Source organism: Lynx rufus, unplaced genomic scaffold (genome assembly GCF_022079265.1).
Source record: "Lynx rufus isolate CCGP_SWC_20201006 ecotype Redwood Valley unplaced genomic scaffold, mLynRuf1.p SCAF_16, whole genome shotgun sequence".
NCBI lineage: Eukaryota > Metazoa > Chordata > Mammalia > Carnivora > Felidae > Lynx > Lynx rufus.
The window spans coordinates 16,139,029-16,158,429 of record NW_025814830.1 but is presented as its reverse complement, the minus strand read 5'-3'; the positions used below and the strand labels follow the sequence as shown (position 1 = coordinate 16,158,429).

The 19,401-nt window shown below is 48.5% G+C and overlaps 1 protein-coding gene and 1 pseudogene across 1 annotated transcript in view; one reads left to right on the top strand and one right to left on the bottom strand.

The window, feature by feature from the left end:
• RHPN2 (rhophilin Rho GTPase binding protein 2) overlaps nt 1-19,401 on the bottom strand; it is a 59,831-nt gene that overhangs the window by 10,000 nt on the left and 30,430 nt on the right. The window contains exons 5-11 of the mRNA XM_047078308.1: nt 11,042-11,119; nt 10,539-10,663; nt 8,645-8,811; nt 5,896-6,083; nt 5,334-5,490; nt 2,050-2,169; nt 203-397 (exon numbers count right to left, since the gene is read on the bottom strand). Coding sequence (XP_046934264.1) covers nt 203-397; nt 2,050-2,169; nt 5,334-5,490; nt 5,896-6,083; nt 8,645-8,811; nt 10,539-10,663; nt 11,042-11,119 — 1,030 coding nt within the window. The remainder of the gene's footprint in view (nt 1-202; nt 398-2,049; nt 2,170-5,333; nt 5,491-5,895; nt 6,084-8,644; nt 8,812-10,538; nt 10,664-11,041; nt 11,120-19,401) is intronic.
• LOC124511639 (sorting nexin-3-like) lies at nt 3,555-5,211 on the top strand (annotated as a pseudogene).

Genomic DNA, 19,401 nt, shown 5'->3' with positions numbered 1-19,401 from the left:
GGCGCCCGGACACCAAGGGGGCACCAAGGGGCAGAAAGGAGTCACATGCTACAACGACCATAAAGAAGGCCCCGCGCTGCGTGAGCAGCAGATAACTCCAGGGTGAGAGCAGTACCCAGCACACAGCAGGGTCTGCCCCAGCCTTCCAGGATGAGCAGACACAGGCCACGCCCCCGGAGAAACGGGCTCCCGGGCCACTCACAGATAATGTCAGGGGCATCCATCAAGTTCAGCAGCTCATCGTCCTCTTGGTGCTGAGCGTACTTGAGCCGGGAGCGCTGGTGTGCTGCGGACAGCACCTCCTGGAGCACGTCAATGTGGCGTAGTTTCTTGCACAAGCTGGCCTCCCTCACAGACTCTTCGTGGTGGGCAATGGCTCTGCGCAGGTGGGACTTGCCTGCCGACAGAAAAGCACCCCCCGTGACATCAGCGTCCCAAAGTGCAGTGTGAATGTGTCAGGGAGAGCCAAAGTGCCCCAGAAAGGTGGACCTTCTCTTTTCTGAAGGATCTGCCTGGACGGCTCACTCAGGTCTATAAAACATCCATTGAGCAAATAGTTACCACGTGTTCTAGGCGGTAGAGATAAAACAACAGACAAAAACTAGCCTCTGTCGTCATGGAATTTATGCGCTAGTGGTTGAAGAGAGATCACTAAGGAGCAAAGAAACAGGCAGGGGACCATGTGGCAATGAGGTTGTGGAGAAAAATGAAGCAGGGCAGGTAGCAGATACAGCAAAAGAAGACCGGGAACAAAGAGTTGCTCTTCTCTGATGGGTGATCTGGGAAGGCCTTTCTGAAGGTACCTTTTTTAGTTTTACTTTTGAATGTTTATTTATTTTTGAGAGCCAGAAACAGAGTGCGAGTGGGGGAAGGGCAGAGAGAGAGGGAGACACAGAATCTGAAGCAGGCTCCAGGCTCTGAGCTGTCAGCACAGAGCCCGACGTGGGGCTCGAACTCACAGACCGTGAGATCATGACCTGAGCTGAAATCAGTCGCTTAACCGACTGAGCCACCCAGGCGCCCCGAAGGTGACTTCTGAGTAGAGCCCCGAAGGAGGCAAGGGAGCAGCCATAGGATATCACAGGAAAGCACTCCTGAAAGCAGGAACAGCAAGTGCAAAGGCCCTGGGGCAAGACTTAGCCTATTATGTGTTCAAGGGTAACAAGGAGCTTGAGGGTATGGCTGGAGGCAGAGGGCCAGAGCAAAAGGGAGGAACTATGAGGCCAGAGACAGCAGGGGTCAGACCACGTCCAGCCTTACCAGTGCAGGGTGAAGGCTTCTGCCCCTACTCTGGGTGAGATGGGAGCCGATTAGGGTATGAACAGAGGCCTCATGTGAACTGACTATGAAGGAGCAAAGGGAAAGCAGGGGGACCAGTTATGAGCCCTTTGGGTCTCTATTTCCTCAACTGTAAAGTGGACCATACCTACGTCACAGGGTTGTGTGAGGCTGAAGGGAGTCGATGTCTGTTAAGTAAGCACATGATACGTGTGGCTTGGACCAGGGTGGTAGCTAAGAAGTGGTCAGATCTGGGACGTGTTTTCTAGGGAGAGTCAACAGGATCTGCCAATCAAATGTGGGATGAGAAAGAAGACTGGAGGCAGAAGGTGAGCCCCAGGTTTCTGGCCTGTGCATTTAGAAGGCTGGAGTTGCCATTGAGGAGATGAGACGAGGGCAGGTCTGGGGTAGGAGAGGAATTCAGCTTCACACGTGAAAAGAGATCTTCACTCTGAGACTTGGCAGGGACCAAACTAGGACGATTCATCACCAGTTCTTAGGTGTGACAGAAGAAAGTTAACAGACACGTCCTTCTACATTTGGATGACCCAGGGCCAGCCCTGGACCTCTAGGGCTCTGGAAGATGGTCAAAGCTCTGCCCCGGCCCTCATAGAACCTGCGAGAACACGGTTCCAGAAGCCTGTTGAGTCTTCAGAATGTGCCTCATGATAACTGATCCACAGTGGCCATGACGACTCAGGATGCCCTGCTCTCTGAGCCCTGCCCCGGGGACCTGTCCGGGGCCCTGTGAGCAGGACAGGCGACACGTACCCAGCAGTCGGCGCTGGTGACCGTTCTTCAGCGTGGCCAAGGGCGTCAGTCCCTCCGGCATGTGGTCATAGAGCTGGGACAGGCACTTCTCCTGATGGTCCTCGTCTGCGCCAGGCTTCACTGCAATGAAAGCCACAGGGTAAATCCCTTCTTGACACAGACACGGCCACAGACTCTGGAGACGGTGCCGAAGACCCCTTAGGGAGATCTCTCTCAACCACATCTCCAGTCTTCCTTCTCCAGTTTTACAAGGCCCTTGGGACGATAGGTCTTTCTGCCCCTGGACACACCCTTGGCTACTTTGCGTACCCGAGGCCGGGCACACTCTTGGGGCTCATGGTTTGGCTCTGGGCCCCCAACTCCTCCAACTCACCCACCTCACGGAACCTTCTAGCGTAGCCCCGCCTCAGACCTCTGGTGGCCTCCACGCCTGCACCCTCCCTGGCACGTGTCCCCTCTCTAGCCTCACCACCTCAACACTTCCGGCCTCCCTTCCACAGCTCAGCTAGTGTTCTTGCTCTGGCTGTCCTTTTCCTCCTGGCTCAGCTGCAAAAGTCTTCCTCAGAGTTCAAAGGGCAACTCAAACGTCACCACCTCTGAGAAGCCTTCCGTGACCTCACCAAGGAGTCCAACTGCTGCCTCATTTGTGTTTCTACCGCAATTACCAAAGTGTCGTTCTTTCTATTGGTTTACGTGACTTATCCCGTCTAATAGACTCTATATTAACACTGGCAGTAGCAGCTACCATTTCCCGAGCGTCCACTAGATATGAGGGACTATTTAGCTTTGCACACAGGCACCTGGTTTTCACAAGTGCCCTATGAGATAGGTTTTTTCATATCCCCATTTTATAGGTGAGAAAACTGAGGCACAGAAAATTAAGGAAATTAACTAAGACCACACAGCTAGTAAATGGCAGGTTGTGATAGGAACCCAGGCAGTGTGGCTCCAGAGGTGGTCCTTTTCATTACTTTGGAGGGCTACTTTGATTGGAAGTAATGACAACAGAAGTCCCATCTGACCTCAGATCAGAGCCAAGACTAGGGTGAGGAGAGCAAGACACCTTGCTTGGGCTAAAAATGTAAGAGGGCATCCAAAACTCATCAATCAGAACACATGATAGTTTAATGCAATTTTTTAAATATCAAAATTAATGCTAAAAAATGCATGATGAAGAAACATCAAAATTCCTCTTTGCCTCAGTTTCCAGTGTAGCTCAGCACAGCATTGTTATTGATCTGTAGTCTCTATTTAAAATATGGATCACCCCTGGGGCACCTGGGTGGCTCAGTCAGTTAAGTGTCTGACTTCAGCTCAGGTCATGATCTCACGGTCTGTGAGTTCGAGCCCCACATCGGGCTCAGTGCTGACGGCTCAGAGCCTGGAGCCCTGCTTCAGATTCTGTGTCTCCCCCTCTCTCTCTGTCCTTCCCCCGGTCAAACTCTGTCTCTCTCTCTCTCTCTCAAAAATAAACATTAAAAAAAATAAAGAAAATTTGGATCGCCATGGATTATATGTTTTTTGCATTAGTTTTGATTCATTTAAATGTTTATTTATTTTGCGGGAGAGAGAGAGAGAATCCCCCTTGTGAGCAGGGGAGGGGCAGAGAGAGAGGGAGAGGATACCAAGCAGGCTCCCTGCTGTCAGCGCAGAGCCCGACATGGGGCTCGATCTCACAAACCGTGAGATCACGATCGGAGCCAAAATCAAGAGTCCGACACTTAACCAACTGAGCCACTCAAATGCTCTGGTTTTGATTCATTCAAAATATCACATCCAGGGCGGCAGCTGCAGCAGCGAAATCGCGGAGACCGTGGTGGACACTGGGCAGCTGATCACCAAGCCCCAGAACCTGAATGATGCCTACGGGCCGCCCAGCAACTTCTCGAGATCGATGTGAGCAACCCGCAGACAGTGGGGGTCGGCCAGGGCCGCTTCACCACCTACGAAATCAGGGTCAAGACAAATCTGCCTATTTTCAAGCTGAAGGAATCTACTGTTAGAAGATACAGTGACTTTGAGTGGCTGCAAAGTGAATTAGAAAGAGAGAGCAAGGTTGTAGTTCCCCCGCTGCCTGGAAAAGCATTTTTGTGTCAGCTTCCTTTCAGAGGAGATGATGGAATATTTGATGATAATTTTATTGAAGAAAGGAAGCGGGGGCTGGGGCAGTTTATAAACAAGCTCGCTGGTCATCCTCTGGCACAGAATGAACGTTGTCTTCACATGTTTTTACAGGACGAAATTACAGATAAAGGCTATACTCCATCTAAAACAAGACATGCCCGAAATTTGGCGAGAAGGGGCAACAAAACACAAACAAAACAACTTTCCGTGACTATTAATGATTCGTGTGCACCAGCGAAGAAGTTCTATCTAACTTTTAGCATGCCGCACGGAAACGGGTATAACATGCCTTCAGTATACTAACATGCATATGCTCAGTTTTGTTTTGTTTCGTTTTGGCAGTTGACAAGAAGTTAATTTGCTTTAGTGAAAATCCCTTGTTCCAGCCTTTCTGGCTCTTTCTTGCTGTTTTCATGTGGTACACACTATAACCCCACAAACCTGTTACTCCAGCATAATCTGCAGAATCCTAACTAAAGTTACTGACTTCGTCTTATCTGCGAAGTTTTTGTGTCCTGTTTGCTTCTTGAATCTGATTAACTAGAATATTTCTCTTACCCCTTTTTAATACGTGATGTCACTTGTCCTAATTTACGGTTAGAAGCACTACCCCATTGGTTTCCAGTCCCCTATGTGTGAGATCCACACTTGTGTGCGGAAAGTATCTCCCTTCAGGCTTGTAATACCCTTCACATGGAAGATCAGTGAGGGAAATCTTTATATTCTGTACAGAAACAAAATCCAATTTATAGACTAAAATCATTTGTCTAAAAATTTAAGTTGTTTTCAAGTAAAAATAAAAATGCATTTCTGATATGCACTGAAAAATAAAATAAAATAAAATATCACATCCAAAGGTCATCTTGAATACTGAGCTTGGGGGCATCCCCTTGGATGCGGTACCCAGGGGAGTGTTTCACTGATGTTAACCCTGGGCTCACCTCCAGGGGAAAAGTCCTCTCCTAGGAGCTGTCTGCTCCATCTCAGGCAGAACCGCACGACCCCTCTTCCTCCACAACGGTAACGTACAGCCCCTAATCCCACATGGGCCCCCAGGCTGTGAGCATCTCCAGAGAGGCAGGCAGCTCTCGCTCAGCTCACAATGTCCCAGAAGCACAACCCAGACCAAAGCCCAGAGCCTCCAAGCCCACAAGCCTTACACTGGTGATCAATGAGAAGCGTGGCTACAAAGTAGTGGGCCAGGGCTCCGTAGTGGTGGGACTTCACACAGGCCAGGCTGGCCCAGGAGTAGGGGATGTTCTCCTTCACCGGTGCCTGGCTCATGGCCGCATGCAGCTGCCGATAGACTTCCCCGACCTGAAACAGAAGGAACGCTGGGAACGGGGAGCCTGGCACAGGGGTGCTCACGCACCCAGGGTGCAGAAAAAGAGCCCTTTCTTCTGCGGAGCGGCCCTGCTGGAGGCCGCTCCAGAATCTGGGAGCAGCTCCAAGGGTGCCTCGTTCTTTCGGTGTCATAGTTAACAGGGAGATCAGGCAACTGTCATTATGCTGGTTTTTAGGCTAAGCTGCAGATGGAATCAGTGATCCGTATCTAAAACGCCACACTTGCCAAGAAAATGCAAGCTAGCGCTCTGGCCAGGGCGGGCACGCTGCCCAGGTCACGGGCAAGCTGCCGCGGGCTTGTTCCCCCGCTGCTTCCAGGGGGCCCACACCAGCACATCCTGCCCACCCCCAGAAGTCACGGGAACCAGGACGCCTTACCTTGGCAGCCTCCTGAGCCACCTTCACCAGCATGAAGAACTCGTTCCGGATCCCAGGAAGGCAGATTTTCTCAAACACGTTTTCCTGGGCTTGTGCAAGCATCATTTTGACCAGCACACTGAGCATGGCAGGACTCATGTCATAACTCGGAGTATGAGTGAACGTCTCTTTCAGATGATTTAAAACCCCTGCGAATTGGAAATTTTTTTTCACATTAGTTGGGGATACTACTCTCCCTGGTATCTGGGAGCATCTTTTTTATTTATTTATTTTTTTTAAAATTTTTTTTTTTCAACGTTTATTTATTTTTGGGACAGAGAGAGACAGAGCATGAACGGGGGAGGGGCAGAGAGAGAGGGAGACACAGAATCGGAAACAGGTCCCAGGCTCTGAGCCGTCAGCCCAGAGCCCGACGCGGGGCTCGAACTCACGGACCGCGAGATCGTGACCTGGCTGAAGTCGGACGCTTAACCGACTGCGCCACCCAGGCGCCCCTGGGAGCATCTTAAAAAATGTGATTCTCAGGGCGCCTGGGTGGCTCAGTCAGTTAAGTGTCCGACTTTAGCTCAGGTCATGATGTCATGGCTTGTGAGTTCGAGCCCCGCGTTGGGCTCTGGGCTGACAGCTCAGAGCCTGGAGCCCGTGTCGGATTCTGTGTCTCCCTCTCTCCGCCCCTCCCCTGTTCACACTCTGTCTCTGTCTCTCTCAAAAATGAAAATAAAACGTTAAAAAAAAAATCTGAGTCTCAATCATGGTAAGATCCAGCAATTCTACTCCTAGGTACATACCCTGAAGAAGTGAAAGCAGGAATGGAAACCGATACTTAGACACCCACATTCATGGAAGCATTAGTCATAACAGCCAAAAGGTAGAAACTAACCCAAATGTCCATCGACATATGGTCAAACAAAATGTGCTGTATACCTACGATGGAATAGTTTTCAGCCTTAAAAAGGAAGGAAATTCTGACACATGCTAAAACATGGACGAAGACGTTACGCTACGTGAAATAAACCCGTCACAAGGACAAACACTGCATGATTCCGTGAGATGAGGTATCTGGAAGAGTCAAATTCAGAGAGACAGAGAGTAGCATGCTGGTCGCCAGGGGCTGGGGGCAGAAGGGAATAGACAGTATTTAATGGGGACAGAGTTTCAGTTTGGGCAGATGACAAAGTCCTGGCGACAGACCGTTGCACAACAGTGTGAATGTACTTAATGCCAATGAACTGAACACTTAAAATTGGCTGCCAACGGTCATTTTTCTCTTGTATGTTTTACCACGATTTAAAAAATCGGATCCTTTTCCAAAACATTTACCTCTGCATCAAGCAAGGAAACCAGCCTACTCCCTGTTTGTTCCTGTCTCACCTGGGACAATTGTGAGAAATTCCATACATGACCAGGCATTTAATGGAGGTGAAAGCAGAAAGCAGGAAGGATGACGGGAGGGCTCTCGGACGGACATGCTCACACGGAATGCCTGGGTCATTACAAAACTCAGGGCTTTTCCCCAGGACCTCAGGAAAGATCGACTCCCCCACTCCAATGGGAATGTTCCCGCTGTAGCCCTTAGCTGACTTTTTTATAGGTTGGAAAATTAACTGTCACAGCCTTCACTGACAATCAACCCCAGGCTGAAATAAAATCCCTGACATGAATCCCATCTGACTGGTTCCTCTGGTTTTGTTGCAAAGCATAAGCTGCCCTGTGGATGTTGGCAATGGCTGCAGGCTATTTGCTCCTTTCTGGGTCTGCTCCCACTCTGTTCTTGTGCTTAATGCCGTCTATACTGCTGTAATCTTAGAGATGGGTCACCAAGCACACCTGCTTTAGGTTCCTCAGAAAGAAAATGAGCCCAGAAAAGGATTGACAGTGAAAGAAATCCGCTCCCACACGGAATCTTAGCGCGTCGTTTTATCCCAAGGGATCTGTCATTTTAACAGAAGCAGTTTCACGATCAGCCAAAATGGCAAAGGCTTGCAGAGTGAGATACCCGGAAAGTTCTCCGCTGGGAGTGATGCCCCAAAGCAGTGATAAGGGCCAACTTGGAATGAACCCTGACATGAAGCCAGTGGAGGGGGTCGTGCTGTGGTCTGTGCCGTGTCGCCGTCCCACCCACCATTTCTCAGGGCGAGTCTGCCAGACACAGGCCGTGCTGGTGGAGAGCAATGCGGGGCCCTCAGACACCCAGGAGCCAGGCCCACCCGCTGCACCCAGCCTGGTGACCCCCACCCCCGCTACAGGCTGGCACTAAGTGTTGCTTGACAAGAGGGCTGAGAGGAGCAATCTCAGGGAGGCAAGCTTTGCAGAATGAGCACACGATAAAGGCACGGACAGTAAAATGCCGTGATGAACCACGCCTGATAAAAGAAAACCGAAAAGAGCCTACACTTGCACTATTTTGAGAGAACGTATTCCCTTCTTCAATAAATACAGTGTTCAAAAGAACAACTCATTCACTGCCATCCTCGGGGCTAGCTGTTTGGAAAAGATTAATTGTTAACCACGGGACTCGTTCGCTGTGTGCATGAGCCAAACCCAGACTGAGGCGACAGGGTTTGAGCCATTAAGCAGTTCTCTAGGTGGGAAGATAACACCAGCTCGAGAAACCCGCCTGGCCCTTGCAGGCCTGTGAGGCTCCACGTGGGCCCGGCTTAGACCCACTCACTGACCCTCTTCCGCTGCAGTGCCCAGTGCCAGCTGGTGGGGCCAGGACTGTATCCCAGCAGCCCTTGCGGAGACACACCTGCTGCTCTCTGAAAGGCGTCCACCGCACTCTCCAGCCCAGCCTGCGTCTGTCGATCGCACCGGGTCCCGATCTGTGTGTAGAGGGCTCCGATGTTAAACAGAATGCTGGCTTTCTCCAGTAGCAGGTTCTGCTGGCTAACTGGCACCCCGGTGAGGGAGTCATACCTATTTAAAAGAAACGGTTTTGAGAATACGGATCATTTGGCTAGTGAATGCCGTTCTGGATGAAAACGGACAAAGTGTATTTCTTGAATGAAACTCAAAAACACACATGCAATGAAGCATTCGTTTCCAAGCAAGACAACGGGTCTGATCTCACACAAGATCAGGTGCCCACAATCTCACACAAGAAAAAGGCTTCTCCACCAAGATGTCCTTCCATAAGTGAATGGATAAATAAACTGTGGCACAACAATACAGTGGGATATCACTTAGCAATAAAAAGAAATGAGTTATCGAGCCGTGAGAAGGCATGCAGGAAACTTGAATGCGTATTTCTAAGTGAAAGGAAGCCAATCTGAAAAAGGGTTACATACTGTACGAGTCCAACTATCTGACAATCTGGAAAAGGCAAACAATGGAGACAGAAAGAATCAGCAGGGTTGTGGGGGAAGGGGAGGGATAAAAGATGGAACAGAGAATTGTAAGGGGGTGAAACTACTCTGCATCATAGTACAACGTGGATACGTGTCCTTATACATGTATCAAAACCCATGAAATGCCTCCCACCAAGAGTGAGCCCCAATGTAAACTATGGACTTTGGGTGGTAACGGGAGAGCCCGGGCATGTGTGGGGGGCAGAGGGTATATGGGAAATTCTCTTTTAAAAAAAAATTTTTTTTAACATTTATTTATTTTTGAGAGACAGAGGGAGACAGAGCATGAGCAGGGGAGGGGCAGAGAGAGAAGGAGACACAGAATCTGAAGCAGGCTCCAGGCTCCGAGCTGTCAGCACAGAGCCCGGCACGGGGCTCGAACTCACAAACTGCGAGATCACGACCTGAGCTGAAGTCGGACGCTTAACGGACTGAGCCACCCAGGCGCCCCGAAATCTCTCACTTTTGCTGTGAACGTAAAACCGTTCTAAAAAATAAGGCGTATTAAAAAAATACAGGTCTTCTCCTAAATGTAACACAGCCGTTACTAACCCCTCATAATTCTTCCTCAAGTCTAAAAGACTGGGGATTTGTTTTAAAGTTCACATGTCAACCAGGAGATAGATGTGGAGCTTCCTCCTAATTCAACACGGAGGAGAAACACTCTCAGCCTTTTCGCTGTGAGTAGGCAGCTAAGGCATCTTTAGCAAAAGTCATCCGCCTGATCATTCAAAAGGACAGCATCACTAATCACCAGCTGTGGTGAAATGCGGCTCTGAACATGCCCCGTAGCTCTTGGCATTTCCTCCCCTTTTGCCCATGCTAAGTACGCTCAGAGAAGAGGTACAGCATCTCCAAAGTAGTTAAACGACACTACCCTTCGAAAATACCAACTCTCGAGAAGAATCAAATGTTCTGCTCAGGGTTTTAAGAGCCGATCTATTTCTGTTTGCTGCCTTTGTCGTTGGGACAAAACCTGATCCCCACCCCCTGCCCCATCTGGACAAGAATCTTGCTTCTTGTTAGTTCCACCTCAGAGCCCCGGTGTTCCCCCAACAATAAAATGAGCACGAAAAAATGCCTCTTCTGCTCGGCTCACTTGTTCTGAGAAGCAAGAAGCCACGGTCTGTTGGAGCCTCCTCCCCTTGGGTCCCCTTCATAAATAAACACCGGTTTTTCTACACGTCTCCAGGCTCTCCTGTATAAATGGGACCGCTTGAAAGAGGGGGCTGTGGTTGCAGGGGAGCCCCTGGGGTGCTGACGGGGAAGACAGCAGCAGGGACCCCGGGCACCTACCACGTAAACAAGAGCCCCATCTGTCGGGTGGGCGGGAAGAATCGGCTCTCCACAAATCCCAGCTGGATGAAGTAACTCATCAGCAGTTCGACACCAGCCTCATCCCGGCTGGGCGTCCGGCAGGCCTGAAAGGAGAGGAGCCATGGACGGGGTGGGGGAGCAGGTGAGGACACAGCCGATGCCTGCCTCCCCTCGCCCCCCCACTTTCTGGAAGATGTCGCACATAACCACGTCTATGGAGCCCGGGACCCGCTGCTGCTATCATGAGCGCTAGGAGTGGTGGCAAAGGGCTGGCATGAACTCAGGAGTCCCGGAATCCAGACCCAGACGTGCCAGTGGGCGTGTCTGTCCCCTCCTGTGGTGTTCTCGTGTGCCGGGTTGAACAGATGGCTCCCGGAGCACCTCCCTATCACCTCCAACCAGGAGCGATTCTCTAAGACTTTAAGGACATTCTGAAGACTCCAGCGGCCATCCTCCCCTCCCTGCTGCACGCAAAACTGTACCTGTCTCAGGTCCATCAGATCTGCTATTTCGTCTTCATAGAGGTAGCTGTCCTCACTGTAATGCTCCAGGATAAAATCCTGCAACAGAAAGGAGATGAACCACTGTAAGGTGACATTCAAAACCATAAACAGGTATACAGGAATGTCTAATGTGCTCTCCCCCCCTTTAAAAATCCATGTAGAATTCATAACAGCATGTATATTTAAAGTTCCTTTTGTCGCTTCAGTAAAAAAGAAAGTTGAAATTATTTTTATTTTAAAATGTCTTTGCAGGCGTGCCTGGTTGACTCAGTCGGTAGGGCATCCGACTCTTGATCCTGGGGTCATGAGTTCGAGCCCCACGTCGGGCATGGTGCCTACTGAACACAAACAAACAACTAAAATGTCTTCGCAGGACAGTTAAGTGACCACATAAGCACTACACGTTGAACAATTCTGGCAAACGTCACAGATACTGCAGGGCTCAGGTGTTCGGAGCACAGGGGCTTCCTGGCGAAGGAAACTCCCGGCGAGGCACTGTTATGAGGATGCTACCCTTGGGGTCTACGATGGGAGCCTTTGGGAGAGCAGTTTTGGGCACTTCCACGAATGAAGCACCCGAAGGAGACCCCCTAACCCGGTCCACAGTCCAGCGTTTGATGACCGCCCCGTGGGTTCATTCAGTCATACAACTCATACTGATGCGTACCCGCTACGTGCCAGGCACCGTTCATAGTGTCTGGGCTACATCAGCAAACAAAACAAAGACCTTTCCCCGTGGAGCTTATGTTCTCACAACGGGGCACAGGCAATAAGTAACAGGCACCACAAACAAGTAAATGACATCATATATTAGAAGATGGCAAGCATTACAGGGAAAAGATAAAAACGGGGTAAGGGGCAAGGAGCGTGGCTTCTTGCATAACATCTGCCATGAGCGTTGGCTCTCCCTGGCTATAAAAAAAGTTGAGAGACACTGGTCAGTTATGTTTTCTCAAGTGTCTGTGAGTACAGTCAATTTACACAATTTCTACAGTAAAGCACCTCCTTTTTGTACGCTCAGTGCATATCCACACGCACACACACCCACACACCGTCTTACAAACGTGGGATTCTGTTGAGTGAATATACAAATTTGCTGTGCTTTTCTCTTTGAATTGGCAATGTGCCAAACGTCTTCATATACCACAAGATACTCCGCAACATGACTTCTTTTTTTTTTTTTTAACGTTTATTTATTTTTGAGACAGAGAGAGACAGAGCATGAACAGGGGAGGGGCAGAGAGAGAGGGAGACACAGAATCTGAAACGGGCTCCAGGCTCTGAGCTGTCAGCACAGAGCCCGACGCGGGGCTCGAGCTCACGGACCGTGAGATCATGACCTGAGCCTAAGTCGGACGCTTAACCGACTGAGCCACCCAGGCGCCCTGCAACATGACCTCTAATAGTTATACAGTCCTCCGATGTAATCACTGTACAACTCATTTACTGAACAAATAAACTGAGCACCTACTATGTGCTAGCCAATAAGTATCATATTCTTAACTTCCTCTCGTTAGACACTGAAGTCATTTGTAAACCTCTGTGATTAAAGATAGCACTATGACAGTCTCCCTCCCTGCACACCTCTCGTTAGCTCCTCAGCATACATTTTGAAATGTCTTGCTGGGTCCAGGGCTATGCAGAAGCTCCTTGTTTTTCTTTTCTTGGTTTTTTTTTTTTTTTTAATGTTTATTTATTTTTGAAAGAGAGAGAGACACAGCATGAGCAGGGGAGGGGCAGAGAGATTAGGGAGACACAGGAGAATCTGAAGCAGGCTCCAGGCTCTGAGCTGTCAGCACAGAGCCTGACGTGGGGCTCAAACTCATGACTGTAAGGTCATGTGACCTGAGCCGAAGTTGGATGCACAACCGACTGAGCCACCCAGGCACCCGCTCCTTCTGTTTTTCAATTTGGTCTTTCTTACCTAAGTTTTTCTTTCAATGTATGATGCTGTCACAGATTTTTTTTTACAACTTAAATTGCTGATATTTGGAATCGGCTCCTCTCCTAATGTAATGACCGTTTGTAAAATTTGAAAGGATTCTCCACCATAATTATGTTATTAGTGATGTTCAGTATGGCAAAAATGATCTGGATGTCTCTGATGACATCTCTGAAAACACTGTTCGGGTCACCACTCGAGATGCTCAGGGCTGAGAAAAACTGCATCCTTTTCAGGACAGCACACTGTTCTGTCAACAACTTCTTATTTTTTAATTAATTAATTAATTAATTAATTTTGAAAGAAAGAGAGAATGAGCAAGCAGGGGAGGGGCAGAGAGACAGGGAGAGAGAGAATCCCAGACAGGCTCTGCGCTGTTAGCACAGAGCCCAATGTGGGGCTCAAATTCACAAACCGTGAGATCATGACCTGAGCCGAAACCAAGAATCAGACGCTTAACCAACTGAGCCACCCGGGTGCCCCAACTTCTGCTACGGATGCTGGCAAAAATTTTCTTTTTTCTTTTTTAAATGTTTATTTATTTTTGAGAGAGAGAGAGAGAGAGAGAGAGAGAGAGAGAGAGAGAGAGAGAGACTGCGCACGCGCACATACGCGAATGGGAGGAGGGACAGAGAGAGGGAGAGAGAGAGAATCCCAAGCAGGGCTCGATCCCACAAACTGTGAGATCACGACCTGAGCTGAAACTAAGAGCCAGATGTTCAACTGGCAGAGCCACCCAGGTGTCCCATGGCAAAAATGTTCTTAAAATTAGGAAAGAAATTACAAACCTTATGTTAACCTCACAGAAGTCAAAGAGAGTTTTGGTAAATTCTAAATGCATTCCTAGGTGAGATTAAATTTACTAAGTAGAAGAAAAAATATCTAGGGGCACCTGTGGGTCTCATTCAGTTGATTTCGGCTCAGGTCATGATCCCAGAGTCATGGGATGGAGCCCCGAGTCAGGCTCTGCACGAAGTGTGGAGCCTGCTTAAGATTCTCTCTCCCTCTCTCTGTCTCTTCCCCTTCCCCCTTCTGTCCCTCTCCCGCACACGCTCTCTAAAGAAAAGGGGGGGGGGGCGCCTGGGTGGCTCAGTCGGTTAAGCCTCTGACTTTGGCTCAGGTCATGATCTCACAGTTCGTGAGTTCGAGCCCCACATCAGGCTCTGTGCTGACAGCTCAGAGCCTGGAGCCTGCTTCACATTCTGTCTCCCTCTCCCTCTGCCCCTTCTCCACTCGCACTCTGTCTCTCTCTTAAAAATAATAAACATTTTAACAAAAAATTTTTTAAAAATCTGGCTGGAACCCACTGCAAACATCAGGGATGAGACAGGATTATATAACATCATTCTATTTATATAACGTAATTCTGAAAGTTAACAAATAAAGACAAATATTAGAAAGGAAAAAACAAATTTTTTTTTCCAAAAGAATGCCTTATTTACAAAACCTAGAGCTTCAACTGAAAAAGTCCTAAACTAGCAGGCATCCAGTGAAAGGGACAAAAAGTTACTATGTATAAATCCTTTCTAATACAAGCCATAACCTGTTAGAAAAAATGTAACAGGGAAACCATATCTTCCCAACTGTACCAGATCAAGAAAAGTACAATATTCCCAGGGATAAAATTTTTTTTTCTAATTTTTTTTTCAACGTTTATTTATTTTTGGGACAGAGAGAGACAGAGCATGAACAGGGGAGGGGCAGAGAGAGAGGGAGACACAGAATCGGAAACAGGCTCCAGGCTCTGAGCCATCAGCCCAGAGCCCGACGCGGGGCTCGAACTCACGGACCGCGAGATCGTGACCTGGCTGAAGTCGGACGCTTAACCGACTGCGCCACCCAGGCGCCCCTCCCAGGGATAAAATTTTGCCCACCCCCTTACCCACCTCCCCTCTGGGAACCATGTGTTTGTTCTCTATTAAGAGTCTGGGTTTTTTGTTTGTCTTTTTTCGTTTGTTTCTTAAATTCCACATACAAATGAAATCATATGGTATTTGTGTTTCTCTGACTTACTTCACGTAGCATTATATTCTCCAAATGCACCCATGTTGTTGCAAATGGCAAGCATTAAATCATTTTTAAAATCAGACAGACATGGTCTCTGCCCCTGTAAAACTCGCTATTTGTTGACATCAACAATTAGAAATATTTGGTTCATAGATGAAAATGTGCAAGATCGTAAAGATACAATTTTGTCCTAATTAAGCTATGGATCTAAATGAAGTTTCAATCAAAACCCAAAAGTGCTATTTTGGGGAAACTCGACAAAACACGGGAGTAAAAATGTGGAAGAAAAGCCAAGAACATTTGGAAGAGCACAGTTAATAAAAGAGGCTTGCTCTAAGTGCTGTGAAAACACACAGGGATTCAACTGTGAGCAATGGATAGACAATGAAAGGGAAGGAGGGAAGGAGGTTCGAGAATCAGGTGTATAACAGAAGCCAGCGTTCCACAGGAGTGGGAAAGGCTGGAGCAGCCAGCAGGTCCAAACGGGAAGGAAGTGGCATGGCACACACAGACTGCAGGCCGAGGTGAATCGAAGCAAAGGGCTAATACAGGGGTGTGGGCAGGGTTAAGGGAAACCGCAGGGATGGCGTGGAACCTCCAGGGCCATTGGAACCGCAGAGCTAAAGGGTCAGGGTAGGGAAGGAGCTCTGGAAACCCAGAGAGGTGGCTGGCTATCTGAGGTAGGCACCCAAAGCCACCAGGACCTTCCCTCTGGGAATGAAAAAAAGGAGGCCGGCTGAAGGAGCCTGGAGAATAAATGCCCGAACTTCTCGGTGCTCCTCCTATCCTCTCCGGTGCTCCTCCCCCCACAGCCACAGGCAACAGGAAGCCACAGAGCAGGAGCCTGTTGTGGCCTCCCAGGCACAGAGCAGGACTGAGAAGGGTGGATGGGGGGGGGGGGGGACATGGGGAGAAACAGACACCATCCAGCACCACAGATGGCTTCTTCACAGAGTTCAGGGGAAACTGACTACCCATTTGGTTTAAATAAAAAGCTACAGCCCTATACCTCATTTTTTACTCCCAAAGTAATTCCAAATAGATTAAAGATGTGATGTGAAAACATTTAAACAAGACACTGGAGGAAACAATGGCAAAATATTTAGGCCATCTTGACGTGGAGGGTGCTTTCCGAACACGCTATCAAGGCGGAACTGTAAAGCGAGGGGCTGGTAAGTTCATCGACATAAAATCCTACAGGCAGAAATATATATGTTATATTTTTTAAGCTGGTTATTGCTTGGGTAACAAAAGTTAAACTAAGGAGAGAATGTACTGAGAGAAACATTTGCAATATATATAAAACCAAGGGTTAATATCCTTCATATGTAAAAGATCTCTTGTAAGAAATAAAAGCACACTGGAAAAGCAGACAAAGGGCAGCAACAGTCGATTTGAAAGGGAAAGTGTAAAGGGAAAATAAACATACAGGAGAGGCGCCTGGGTGGTTCAAACGGTTAAACGTCCAACCCTTGATGTCAGCTCCAGTCATGATCTCGCGGTTCATGAGTTTGAGCCCGGCATTGGGCTCCGTGCTAATAAGTGCAGAACTGCTTGGGACTCTGTCTCTTCTTCTCTCTGCCCCTCCCCCGCCTGTGCGTGCTCTCTCTCTCTCAAAATAAATAAACTCAAAACAAAACAAAACAAAACAAAAAACAGAAAACCCAACCCCAAACCACACACGCATTCAACTCAAGTACCGACCTGAGAAATGTAAACTGTAATAAGTTCTTATTTTGCCCGATTTCACAAAGATCACACAGATAGCATAAAAAAATCAAAATGGTGAACGCTGCCCAGGGTGACCTAAAGTGCAGGAAGATAAGCAGTCACGCACAGTCGGTAGGAGTGTAAGGCAGGACCGCTTCTGGTGGGTAAGTGGGTAATACGGATCTCCCACCGACCAAATCCGTGTCTAAAAATCTGTCCAAAGAGAACATCCGGTGAAGTGTGCAAATGCTCAGTGGAGAGCCGCTGACAACAGCGAGCATTTGGAAGCTGCCTGAAGGATGAGATTAACAGCCACCTTGCCCTCTATAAGCAGACACCACGTGAAGTCATGACGGAGGGGAGTGGGGGGAGTCACACACCTTCATGAGTCAGGCCCCTGACCGGAGGAACAGCCCCAGTGTCCAAAGATTAAGTGCTGAGCAGGTTACCAAGCTCAGTGGGGACACGGCGGGGTAGGGCTGGGAGGGATCTTTCCATGCCTTGGTATTTTTCTGAATGTTCTGCAGTACTGTTTTTTGTTTTTTTTTTCAACGTTTATTTATTTTTGGGACAGAGAGAGACAGAGCATGAACGGGGGAGGGGCAGAGAGAGAGGGAGACACAGAATCGGAAACAGGCTCCAGGCTCTGAGCCATCAGCCCAGAGCCCGACGCGGGGCTCGAACTCATGGACCACGAGATCGTGACCTGGCTGAAGTCGGACGCTTAACCGACTGTGCCACCCAGGCGCCCCTCTGCAGTACTGTTTTTAATAAACATAAATAAATAAATAAAGCTATATTTAGAGGCCAAAAAAAAAAAACACCCAAAACAAACAACTTGAATTCTCTGGAAAGGGAATTTATTTTGATGGTGTCTTCAAATGAGGCCGTTTGAAAGCCCATGTATTTAAAAATAGAACGAAATCACACCGTGAAGTTTTACTGGCCATTAAACGCCCCACGGATACACAGGGAGGTGCAAGGCGGCCCGCACTTTGAACTGCCCTCATTAAGTCGGCCCAAGTGCTTCTGCAGCACCTGTCTGTGTGAGTCTCAGGGACAAATGTGGAAAGGAGAAAACAGGACGTCCCCAGATGTTCTCATTCTTGTATGCCTGACATTTGAAGAGTCCCTTTGAGGCTAAAATGACACGGTTGGAAGCCTCAGCTGAATAGCAGTTGGCCATGGCCACATGTGATTTTTTTTTCCCCACTGAGTTTAATGTGGGATTCAGCACGTGACATGGTTGGGTCCTTACAGATTCCATAAAATCCCCAAGTGTCTCCAAGAGTCTCCTTCTAAAATGCCTGTGCCCTTGCCACCCTGGATCCAAGCAGCAAACTAAATCTTAAAGAAACTATTCCACAAAGGCACCCAAACACATTTCCACAGACGTAAAGATTGTCTTGAGTCTCACAGACGTGTGACAAGTGTCCCATCTAGAAGTTCAGGTGGCCTCTACATAGCTGACATAAAGCTGCAGCTCCTGGGTTGTTTTCTAGCCAGAAAATCAAACCTTGGGTGATCCTGAGTCTTGTACGGCTACCAATGTCCCTTCTCAAACGCCAAAATAAACCCCAAATTGACAGGGACCAGGACCTGGGTATAAACAAGGGAGCAGTCAACAAGGCCCTAAGTGAAAGAGCTTAAGTCAGGAGACTTACAGTCTCTGCTCCAGAATGGAGGTCAAGTGCAGAAGCTCTTGAAGCATTAACCAATTGCTTTTAAAAGGACACATTTCATAGTGCCCAAAATGCATATGATCATTTTTTCTTTCCTAAATTGAAAGTAGTCCAAGATGAGTCAACTAACAAGAGTTACTATGAAAAGAAATGCAACACTCAGCAGTATTTTTCACAATGCTGGGGTTAACTGCCCTCCACCATGCCTGTGTTGGAGAGCTCAGAGACAGGCACTGCCTTCCACCCCATTTCCCCTTTCTCCTCCTAAATGGACATTGGGGGTGATTCATTAAAACTCAGAGTGATGGAGCCAGGGAGGGGAGGAAGAGGAGGGCGTTCCAGACATGGGGAGGCCTCTCTTGGCCCTGGACAGGGGTAAGGCAGCTCTGGGGGCCTCTGTCAAAGCACCTGTTCCGCTTCCCACCTGAAATCTCCACTGAGCCACAGACCTGGAACTCAAGACCTGTGACATCACCAGCATCCAGCACAGCGATAGGCGCAGATGGGCCTACAGGTAACAGCTGCTTACCAGGGACCCCCACAATTAAGAGGAGGCCAGATACTGTGTGCGTGTGTATGTGTGTGTGTGTGGGGGGGGTTAAGCTGTTACTTTTTAAAAAGAAGGGGAAGAAATTTTTTTAAAGGGATCAAGGTGGATTGGTATGTAGATACAGGGATGCATAGATGGACAAACATGTCATAAAAGCAAAATGTTCATCTAGGTAGTGAGTATACACGGATTCACTGCCAAATTCTTTCAGTTTTTCTAGAAGTTTAGAAATTTTCGGAATAAAACGTTGGGGGGAAATTTAGCTATTCTCCATAAATTTCATAGCCAATTTAGGCCATGTTTAAGAAAAAATACAGGATACAATTTTTAAATTCCAAAGCACATCCTCCATGGACCCTCTGTGGCTTGGCCTCCTGGGGAGGGTAGGCCCAGGTTTCTAACTCGCCTTCCCGGGGCCCCGAGCCTCGGAGGGAACCAGAGACAGCCG